This window comes from Pelecanus crispus, chromosome 6 (genome assembly GCF_030463565.1).
Source record: "Pelecanus crispus isolate bPelCri1 chromosome 6, bPelCri1.pri, whole genome shotgun sequence".
NCBI classification, from domain to species: domain Eukaryota; kingdom Metazoa; phylum Chordata; class Aves; order Pelecaniformes; family Pelecanidae; genus Pelecanus; species Pelecanus crispus.
Window position 1 is genome coordinate 34,092,044 of NC_134648.1, and position 11,549 is coordinate 34,103,592.

The window sequence follows — 11,549 nt, forward strand, 5'->3', positions numbered from 1 at the left end:
AGCTGGTAAATGTCACTGTCGAAGTTTTTAATCATAAAATTTGCTTTACTCATGGACTTTTCATTTTGCTAAGTCAAAGCTACACAGCTAATGAGCCTTGGTTCCATCTTTGAGAGACCGGGGGACTATCACCTAATTGAAAACCACTTGTATGAAGAGGCTTAGAATATTTTGCTATGTAGTTTTGTTTCAGGGGGGAGGAGGCAGGGGGGAGGGGGGGAAGACAGGCAGCACCCTGGTAATGGTTGTGCCAATACAATATTACAACAAAATATTTAGTAACATGGGAGATTTCTATTCTCCTTATAATAGCAATAAGAAAACCAGAACATAACTCCCTCCTCCCCACAGTCTTTGAAAAACAATCACTTAGTCTCTTTTAAAGTAAATTAAAATGGACAATTGCCATAACATTAATCTAAAACTTTAGACTACTTAGAGCAATGAACTTGTTTTCATACATACCAAATATTCTGCAAAGCTTGGGGAAATACATGCAACATAACTCTCCCTACAGATGACAAGCTTTGGTTTAAGTAAGGCATTTTAATAGACTGACTCTAATCATGTAAAGCTAAAAGGTAATTTTGCAGTTCATGGCAGTAATCTGACAGTTTAAGATAATTTGTCTCATTCTATAACTCTGCACTTACCCCTTGTTCATCCAGCTTCATAAGCTGTTCTGTGACTTTTGGAGTGTTGAAGGCCAGCCTTAGGCAATGGATATTCAGCTCAGGAACCACATACTCCAGCACTTCTTTTAGGGGAAGTCCCCTGGCTGTGCAATGCTTTGCAGTTGAAGGGATAGCATCTTCCAGCACAGAGCCTCTTAATGTCATAAGCTAAGCATACAAAACAAAACCAGCTTAAATATTGAATTATGCACTGAGAAAAGGCTGATTAGCAATAGCAGTGCAGCAAAACACACTATTTTTCCAGTTCTCAACAGAGACTGCGGACATTAAGTAACTTATGTTGCATGAAACAGACACTGATACGCAAAATGTCACTCTGATAGCTAACAGTAGTCAGAATATATCAAATGATTCAACAGATTTAAGTTTTACAGGAAACTAATACTTAAAAAAGATTAGTAGTAGTATTTCTAGCAGAACATTTCAAAGTATAAAAAGTACGCTTCTCAGGTCCACCGTCACCTATAAAAGTTGAGGAAGTAATTTTCCTCTACTTTGCTTGCTTCTAGCTAATACAGCTCCTGTAAGTTTCTCAAGCTTTAATCAAAACAACCTTCACAGTTTCCTCTGTATTGGATGTGATGAAATAACTCACTGATACACTTACTTGTATTGTGTGTAATATAAACATGCAGCCTAACTTTGTCCAGAGATCCCTGGATTATATGTGTGCAGAGGAGACAGAAATCTATTATCAATGCTGAAAAGCACACAAACCCCACACATACCACCTCGTTTTGCCTGCTCACTTCTAGCGTCTTTTGCTATCATTCCTGAACTGTTTACCTCACTGGTTCTGAATATGATCCGGTAGTTGTATTGAGGTCCATTTTCTTTGATTTCCTCTGGCTTCTCTCTTCTTATACTCACAGCTACCGGACCCAGGTTCTCATCTGCCCCAAAATAGTTCCAGTGTTCTTGCATACAAAAAGAGAAATAGAACACACGAATAAAAGTCTGACTTATGTCTTACACTTCAACAATATTTTCACGCTTAATTGTTATACTGGAAATAAATTGCCAGCTCCACTAGAGTCAATAAAAGCATGTCTTCGGTGGTTTCATTCTTGTGATTTCATTCTCCTGCCTCAGTTCTCTAATGAGCTCTGTGTATACAAGAAGGCTGAAATTCAACATTGCTTCTCTGCTTAAATGGGACTAAACCAGGATACACCTCTTACATTAGCTCTAATATCGCAATCTGTTTCATTCACATTGAGCTAAGTAAGTACAACCAATTTCCCTCCCTTAAAAATAAAAACAAGGAAGCCAAATGCATTGAAGTGGGAAACTCACCACTATGTTAAAATGAGAGCAGCAAACAATTATACTTAGCAAAGGATGTAACTTATTTTTGTACAGAAAAAGCAAAAAACAGTCAAACAAGTTACTCAATTTTAAAAGGGGAAAAACTGATGAAGCTGAAGAAGAAGTTAAAGACTTGTTCATAGTAAAAAAAAAAAATCAAAGCACAGTACCACAGAAAAATAGAATAAAGTGCAAGAAACAAAGTGACTAGCATAAATATTTAACAGTGAAGTGTCGAACAACCCTAAGAGTAAATTTAAAGTGCTAAGAGTTGAGTCTAAAACTAGCCTAATTGGGAAGGTGGCAGAGAGGAGAATACAGGGCTGGAGAAATTGCTCACTAGCTGAACAGTAGATTATTTGAGATACATTTTTATATTCATTTAACTATAGACATGTAAAGCTAAGCTTTACATGAAAAAATATTAGAAAAGTGCATTTACAAAAATTAAAGCTCAACAATTTGAGAGATTGGTGTTGAAGGCTCCTCTATTCAGCCTTCTGAGCATTATGAACCGTCTTGACTGATGACAGAGGTACATCACCATGAATGAAGCAATATATAAACAAAGTTGCACATATCTCAAGTGACAACAACTGAATTTAAACATACAATACCTGAAAGGAAAATTTAAGAGAAACTGTCAAAAAAAAAAAAGAAGTCAAGCATTGTACAAGAAAAGTTAAGTCCTATGTCATCACTTCCCATATGCTGTGTATATGAATGAATTTATGCATGGACCAAACCAGAAAGTTAGAGCTTTCTGAAAGTTCAACAATGCAAAGAAGAAATGTGAAATTCAGTGGCATCAAAAAGACACATAACTGCCCTGAAAGAAAATGTAACCATACTGCCTGAACTACTATATACAGTTTACTTGTTATTCTTAAACCAACCAGAACTTTAAAACAAGGGCTTTAATAGCAGTCTAATACAAGCTATTCTGCTATAGAGCTAAAATGTAAAATATTTCAGTATCATCATCAAGAACTGCAACTTTAAAGATAATAAAAATAGATATTGAAATACACTCCATCCAAAGTGAATGCGAGTCATTTTTCAAATAAATAATCACTTGCAGTGATTGCATTAGAGCAAAGGGTTTTTTTACTGGCTGCCAACAGTTAAAGGAAAGTTGACCAACAGCCACATTCAGTATAAAACCAGCTCAGGAAACTATTTACTTCTCAGTCAAGTCTTTCATTCTAAGCCAGTAACTCAAATTTGTCCTAAATGGTAACGATATTAGCAACTACTGCTTGATGATGACCAAAGCTAAACGGATGCTCTTGGTTCTTTCCATAAGAACTGTAATTCCCAGACACAACTTGGGGGACAAAGAGAACAGACTGCTCCTCCAGAGCGATACACTCTCTTTTCTAAGCAGCACCCAGACAAGCTGATGGAAAGAAATTTTTCCATCCTTATGGTTTTGTTATTGATAATAAATAAGTCTTTAATATCAAACTATAGATAGACTAATAAGCATGTCTCTCCTTGAAAAATACATTACTGCTGATAATTAACCCATTACCTAAACGTATAAACATTTATAAGACTTTATCCAGAATACATATGCAAAGATTTTACCCATGTATGGGAAATAAATTCAAGTCTCGATGATAAGTTATGGCCAGACATTTGGAATTTCTAAGTAGAAACCAGAAAACATTATGATACTACTTAAGTCTGCAGTTTGCTTGTGTCTTAAATACTGTGCCCTGATCTCAACTGGAAGAGGTTCAGAGAAGGGCAACATAACATGATTGAGGGTTTATGAAATAACACATAGCAAGGAAAGGTGAGAAACCCAAACTTTTTCACCTAGCAGTGAGACTGTTTAATCTGATGACCCTAGTTTTAATTCTGGAAGCTAGTAGACAAAGCTAGTACGAACGGGCTCTTTATGACCAACGCAGTCAAGCTGCAGAACTCCTTGCTGCTGCAGGAGTACTGTGAACACCAGAAGTTTATTCAGGGTAACAGACAACTGGATAAATGACTGGAAGATAAGTCCAAAGACTACTAAATACAAATGATACAATCACCAGGTTAGGTTCATTATCTACGCATCTCCAGAGGCTGGCAAAGTACACGCAGAAAGCATCGCTATACCTTTGCCCTATTCTTACTCTTCCTTCAGTATCTGTTGCTAGCCTTTGCCACAAGACAGAACTAGAAGTTTTGGGTTGACCTAAGACAACTCTTCCCTTCTCTGGAAACTGTGATTTTATGTCCAGAAGCAGTGAGTTCAAGGGGTTTGCTTCTCTTTTTTTTTAAAAAAATAAACTGAAGCATTGCGGTCAATAGTACGAAATGAATTCGAGGGGGTAGAAAGTTATGCATTTAAGTAAGAATCCCACTTTCTCACACAAACACATCTTTTCTTAAATTTCAGTAAGAAGGCCTGAACAACTTGTTCCTCCTTTTTGTCAAAAAATATACTTTTTATCAAAACTGATGTTCATCAGCTGTCTTAACATGTATTTTCTTAGAAGATTAGTTCCAAGGTTTTATACTTACCAAAATCATAGGACAAACAAAAATGTTAGAATGCTCTACAAGGAAAAAATAGTCCAGAAAGTAGCCCCAAAACAATTGCCAGATAGCTTCTTGAAATCTTCCCTTCCCTCCCCCACCCTTACATTTGGTGCCACTGCATAGAAAAGAAAAAACACTCAAACAAGTCCAACCTGTTTTCCTTCTGATGAATTCTAAAAGCACTGTGTTTAGAAAGAAAATATTTTATTTCAATAATCACAGATTTGTTAAATTTTGCCCAGTACCAGCACACTGTGAAACATTTCTGTTGTTATTAATGATCTCATTTGTGTATTTCAGCCAGTATTCTGATTTCACTCCAGTGGGTCCAGATTATACTGTTGCCCTTGGACACAACCAAGAAGCAAGAGCTGAAAGCAGATATACATTATGGCACAAGTGAGAAAGCATGCCAATACTGAACTGAAGCCAGCCTTACTCTGTCCAGCTACCTCCATCTATACGAACTGCAAACCACTCCAATAAAGAGGCATCTTAAAAGAAGGGACTTTATCAGATTAAGAAACAGAGATGCCAAGAGACCCTGTTATCTTAACTCAAACAGGTCAAAATTGTCTTTTCAGGTACTGAAGTTAAGAGAAGAAGAGAAAGTGTCATACAAAAAAACATGACCACCATGTAAAATTCAACCAGTGAAGGAATTCCTTTAGTAAGTTTTTCCTATGTACAGTTATCCTTTTTGTTCAAAGCTTAATCTTACTTCAAGGTCAAATTTGTGCAACTTTTACAAATTTGTTCTTGTGCTGGTTTCCCCCCCCCCCCCCCCCAGCTTTTTTAGCACTAGCATTACCACATAACTCAGGGCTTATAAATGTCTAGACTTAAGACTTCTAATTACAAGTCCCCCTACCAAATATGCCTTTTGTGTACACCTTTAAATAGTTACCCTGCAAAAACATCTTTTGTAAGGTAAAAGTAGCTTTCATCTCCTGTAAGCATAAACTTCTCCATGTGAGTGAGTAGTGTACGAACATTCCATAGTGAATTGAGGGAAGTAATACTGCAATTCCTATCATCCTGCAAGATTCATTCTCGAAGTGACGAAGTGAGTCTGCACAATTAGCTCAGATATAAAGTAGAGAGGCCGAATCCAACCTTGGGAACTACCGTTACAAAGTTTTTTCCCCAATATCTGTACTGTTTTTCTAACCTCCACAAAACTGTCTCCACCAGTATTTTCACATTCAGAAGTGTGGACACCAGGCCAGAATATTATTTATCAATAGTTTTAACACTGTTCTGTAAAGGGTCAAATAATACATTGATTTCACTTTAGTATTTCCTTTCCATGCAAATGGTCCATCCATTTGTGTTCATCGATGAACTTATACAAGACACATCCATAAATGTCACATGCAAATATTTTACACTAACTAGATTAAGATATTTCAATTAATTTGGACCATGTTAATAATACTCCAGCTCACTGATAACTCCCATGTACACTGCTAAAATTGGAGATGAATCTATCATCCAAGTAACAATGCCTGTAAAGAATGAGCTATTACTTCCATATTATTAAAGAGTTCAGTCAAGTCACCATCAGCATCTCACCAAATTACCTTGGAGAAATTAAAATGGACTATATCAATGCAATGGCTTTCATTCTTTTCCTTTTTTTCTAAGACACAAAAGATTAACAGTGTGTGGGGTTTTTTTTGTGACAAGACCTACTTTTCATTAAATCATGCTGACTGGCATCGTTAATGATTTTTAACTGGCAGTTTTTTGTTGATCTAGTCCCAAATTACCTGCTTTGTTATTTCAAGTTGGAATGAAAAACTAAAGGTTTACAATTCTCTGGGGCATCACTTTTTATTCTTTACAAGCTCTAGGATTACTTCGGTAGTTCTCCAATTCTGTGAAATTTTCCTGGTTTGAGATCTTGAAAAGTTATCATTGCTGAATCAGAATTCTTTGCTTTGTATTTTTAGGACTATAAAATTACCCAAGGCCTGCTGACTTGACTAGCTGATCCCACTGCAACTGTCTTTCATCACTGTCTATTCCATTCATAACATCCAACCTCCTCTTTGAACAAGGAAGTTTCTGCATCATTAGTTGCTTCACATTATAAAAACTTCCAGTTACAACTGGCTTCATTTATTTTCTATTATGCTGCTTTAAGTTTTATAACTATCCCGTCTCTTTCAGATTAGTCTACAGTTTACTTAGGGAAAGACAATAAGCTGGGTGGTCAACAAAATGTGTTTGGTACTTGCAGAACTGTGGGATTCAGGCATATCTGATGAGGCTTCTGAAGTACACCTCTTCTCAAACAAAAAAATCGCTGGTAGGAACAATGTCCCTGGCTCGTGCCTGCTGGACTGAACACGAGCACAGTGAATTTAAGATCCACTTTTAGTGCTTGACCAAAAAAAAAAAAAAAATCACATCATCTTTCCCTCCAAACTCACTCCATACATATACTGATCCTTTTATATCTGGTTACCCCTCACCAATACCCTTAGGACTAGGTTATGTCAATTTTGTCTAATTCATCTTAATTATGACTAGAGAGATATAATGGTGACTGGCATTGTAGTAGCATGAGGGTGTGGCTGCCCTTAAGGATAAGCCAAACTAACAAAATGCTCTTGCCTAAGGCTGAAATCCCACTTGCACCTCCTTCCCCTTCTGCTATTCACTCTCCTTGCTTACCTGGCTTTGGCACTTCTCTGACTGCAAGGAAAGCTGATTTGATTCACTAAAACTGGAGAGAAGTAACCAAGCAATAAAAAGCAAATTTATTGTGATAGCAAGGTTTCTGCTTGGTTAGTAAACTGAACTAGCTTATCAAGTTTTCAGAAAACAAGAGAACTGGTATAAGGAAGGGGGAGGAAAAGTCTTCCCCTTTTAGTGCTGAAATGCTGTTAAATCAGGTCAGCTGTAACATGAAACTACACCTGTAGTTGCTGATTGCAAAACTCACCAGAGTGATAAGGAATCAAATTGTTCTGGAGGGAGGCAGAGAGGAAGATAATCACAGGGAAAGGTCTCTAATCTCAGGCTCTCCCCTCCAAAAATACCTCATCCTATACTGTGCATCTGGCTTACTGTTCTCAGGAAACCAGTATTTTTCCTCACTCCTTTCTCTCCAAAAGGTGTGGATTAGCACTCAAAAACCATGCAAAGGCTACCTGTCAGCCCTAGAAAGACTGCAGAAAGAGGAGACGATGGAAAGCGTGACAAGAGCCACCCAATCAAGGGACAATACAGGGAAGAAGAGGCAAGAGATGGACATATTTCTCTTCTGAGCTGCTTTCACCAGAGGTGAAACCCAATCCTGTCCATTGGTAGCTAAGGAACAAGCACTCTTGAGGTCAGCCATTAGACCAATTCTATCCATCAGCAGATATCACAGCAAGGCACACCATCCCTCAGACAGAACTCTTCAACTTTAAAGGACTTTGGTCTGCACTCCTTTTTGATCGTTTACAGAATTGGGAAGAACAGACAGTGAAATCTGCACCTCACAGTGCCCGCATCATTTTGCTGAGTGGGGTATCTGGCTAGTGTTTGGGTTTTGCTTGTTTCTATAGGTCAAAAAGCATTGACCTGATTTTTTTTTTCCCCCTGCAGACCTCCAATGGAAATGATAATCCTTGGTTTTAGTAGAACCATGTGTTAAGAGAATTGTACTCTGCTTTTTCAGATACACTGTTGTCATTGCAACACATACATCTGTGTATATATAATTACGTATATAGAATCATAGAATCGTTTAGGTTGGAAAAGACCTTTAAGATCATCCAGTCCAACCATTAACCTACACTACCAAGTCTACTCCAAGCCAATCAAGGGTAGACTAGACTAAATATACAGCGATAGTTTCTTTCTGCAGAATCTGACAAATTAGAATTTTCTTTCTAGAATGATAGCTGTAATGAAAATAGTGAGGAAGACAGATTTTTATCTTTATTTATATGATATTATTGACTTAAAATAAATAATCCCCCATTTTGAAATGGATTATTACAATATTAAAGTGTCCAAATGCTAGCTTTCCAAGCTGCACATTCCATTAAATCCTCAGTACATCAAGACTTGATGTGGACGGAAGAAAGTTCTTGTATTTTTAGGATTTTTATTTTCTTTTTTAATCTTTCAAGTGCTAACTCCTGCCCACTCCCATGGATACCAAAGCTGTGCTTCAAGATATTTTAATTTGTAGCCATTGCTAACTGTTATCTGTATCAGTACTAAAATCCTCACCACTCTTTTACTCCAACACTGTGAAAGATGATTAGACATAGCATGTACTGATCGGTAAAATACACCATGTTTAAGGACTGATAATTAAAAAGATATATATATAATTCTTGCAAATACTATTATACATCAGCTGAATTTCCTATGTTGGTAAAACAAAAAAAATCATTAATAAGACACAAGAAATAAAATTTACCTACCTTTCTGATAGAAGAATTTTCGATAATAATATGCACCAAGGTCTACATGTTCAACGATGTATCTTTTCACTCTGTCTAGATGTAAAATCAGATTCTCCTTGGGAACTTCCAGAACTGCTACGCCAGCATTCGTGCAATGAGAACTCAGAGTTGACTCAAACGAGGCACTTTCACATCCACTGAAGGAACCTGAATTAGATTTGGAAAGGCTGATCTTCCTCTCCCCTTCCCCACCAATCTCATTACGAAAATAAGGACAACTCATCACAAGTTCATTGCTTTTATCATCCCCCTGGTCCATATTGAGACTTCCTTTTGAATTCAGGTCTTCAGTGCTGCCCATGGGAGAATTGAAACTTGCAGAATGGGACAACGGTCCAGAGACAAGTGATGCTACAGCAGCAGCAGATGCACCTGTGGTTGTGTTCCTTCTTTTAATAACATTATGCCTGTTGATTGCCGCTTCATTTAAATCAAATAAAATACTCTGAACATCATAATGAGCAAAACACTTCGGACAAGTCCAAGGCTTGATGCTATCTTCTGACCTGTTATCTTCAAGATCTGAAGACTTCCCAAGCTCCCCTTCACCTTTGGCATTGCGCAGCTTACGAAAAATGGATGAATCTCCTGTCTCTGATTTTGAGCGTCTCTTGAGTGGCTTCTCCCTTTCCTTGAAGAGTCTCAGGTTTTCCCTTTGAGTAATAGGTCCATCTATCACATCTAGAGAGAATCCTGAACCCTTGCTTCCACTGGCAATCAGGAGTTCACTGAGCTTAGTTGGGGCCGGGCTTCTCTGATCAGACTTTTCATCTTTATAGCCCTTCAGTAAGTCAAAAAAACTTTCCCCTGAAGTTCCCTGCTTATCTATGGAAGATGTGCTGCCATACTCCCTGTGCAGAGATGGTCCAGATTTAAACGTGGGTGAAATACATTCATCAAAACTGTCCACATCAAGCTCACTTATGGTAATGTCGCTGTTGCTGCGCTGTCTTATTCTGCGAAGAGCTTTCCTTGGGGAACTGGGATAGCCATCAGGTGTAAGAAACCTAGAGTCTAGATTCTCAGATTGTCTGGTCTTATTTTTAAGTGTGCTCTGGATGCTCTTTAACATGACAGAATCACTAGCATTCAGGTTAACAGAGCTTCCCTGACTCCCAGGACTGCTTTTAGAAGACATGCTGTCAAGGCAACTTGATGTTTCAATATCTTGACTAGGTCTGCTTGTTTCTTTGATGTTCTCCTTCCTTGGGGGCCAATCAGCAATCCTTGCCCTGACCCCCATTTTAGGGACTCCAGGGGTAGAGGTAACATGATGGGAACTTTCATTGCGAGGAGGTCCAACTGGTGCCATGACTGCAGATCCTAAGCTGCCATTCTGTGACCTAAAGCGCCTCATATAAAAGTCATCCGAGTGGACTTTTGAGGTGCCATCTGTTCCAACTGATACCCCAGTGGCAACAGCCCTTTCGGTCTGGGACCGCTTCAAGCTGGTCATGATCTTTCAGGATGTTCAACCTTAGCAAGTTCCAAGAGAAAACACAGTCATTTCTGCTTTTTAAATGCACAGTTCTCTTTTGGAGAATAGTCTCCAAAATATACAATGGTTGCATGAGATCTTAATCATGGACATTTAAGGACACAGTTAAATGCAGGATGTCTAGAAAATTCAGATATTCAGTAGGTTTTGATAAGCAATAATTTCCTTTAACTTTTGCATTTTAAGAAGTAGCCATGCTCCAGTACATTTAAATTGTTTTAACATCACTTGTGCTCCAAAATGTCAGAGCTGTAATCCAATTGCTTATGCTTCTTTTAAGCCTAGAACAGAGAAAAAGGGAGAGAAAATCATTACTCATTTCATATATAACTTTTTTCGTAACTGAAACTATCAAAGTAATTATTACACAAAATTAATATTTCTAACAATGACGCTTTTAAATCTCGTTAATCTTTCCAAAAATGGAGAGTTGTGTTATATGGTGGTGAAGACTTTTCTAGATATTGTTGGTTTGCCTTCTGAAAAAATACTTTTACATTTTGATTCCACACCTAAATACAATTTTTCCCTTATGAACTGATTAGTGATACTTTTTAGTTGGGTTAGTGGACAATTTTACAAAGCACAAGGAGGGAGCTAATTTCCTCAGCTGAAGGACACATACGGCATACACTTCCTGTACAAACTGTAGAGAAGCCAGATCAGGACTCCAAATTTTGTTTATAAATGCTTTAAAGAATTTACCATTTACAAGTCATACATCCTTCATTGCAATTAGGTATTAACAATGGCTATTCAGCTTTTCCATTAATGTAAATAACTATGATAATCTAACAAAAAAAGGAAGGAAGCTAATTAGCAAAAAGATTACACAGTGACAATAGAGAGAATGGCTGTCAATAACATTTATTCTGTGTTTTGCACAGCCTTATTTGCAGATTAGCTGGATAGTCCAGAAAGCGTGTATTACCTCTGCCCAGGTTTCACAACATATAAAAAGACTAAAGCTAAATAGAAACACACACTTTTAAATAACTTGATATGAAAAGTTCCATTTATTTCCCTGGCTAA

General features: G+C 37.5%; 1 protein-coding gene across 1 annotated transcript in view; it reads right to left on the bottom strand.

Annotated features, from left to right (window-relative positions):
• The window catches only part of SIPA1L1 (signal induced proliferation associated 1 like 1), a 75,806-nt gene extending 65,331 nt beyond the window's left edge, over nt 1-10,475 (bottom strand). Inside the window, exons 1-3 of the mRNA XM_075712632.1 lie at nt 8,978-10,475; nt 1,482-1,612; nt 654-842 (exon numbers count right to left, since the gene is read on the bottom strand). Coding sequence (XP_075568747.1) covers nt 654-842; nt 1,482-1,612; nt 8,978-10,475 — 1,818 coding nt within the window. The remainder of the gene's footprint in view (nt 1-653; nt 843-1,481; nt 1,613-8,977) is intronic.
• Between the last annotated feature and the right edge of the window lie 1,074 nt (nt 10,476-11,549).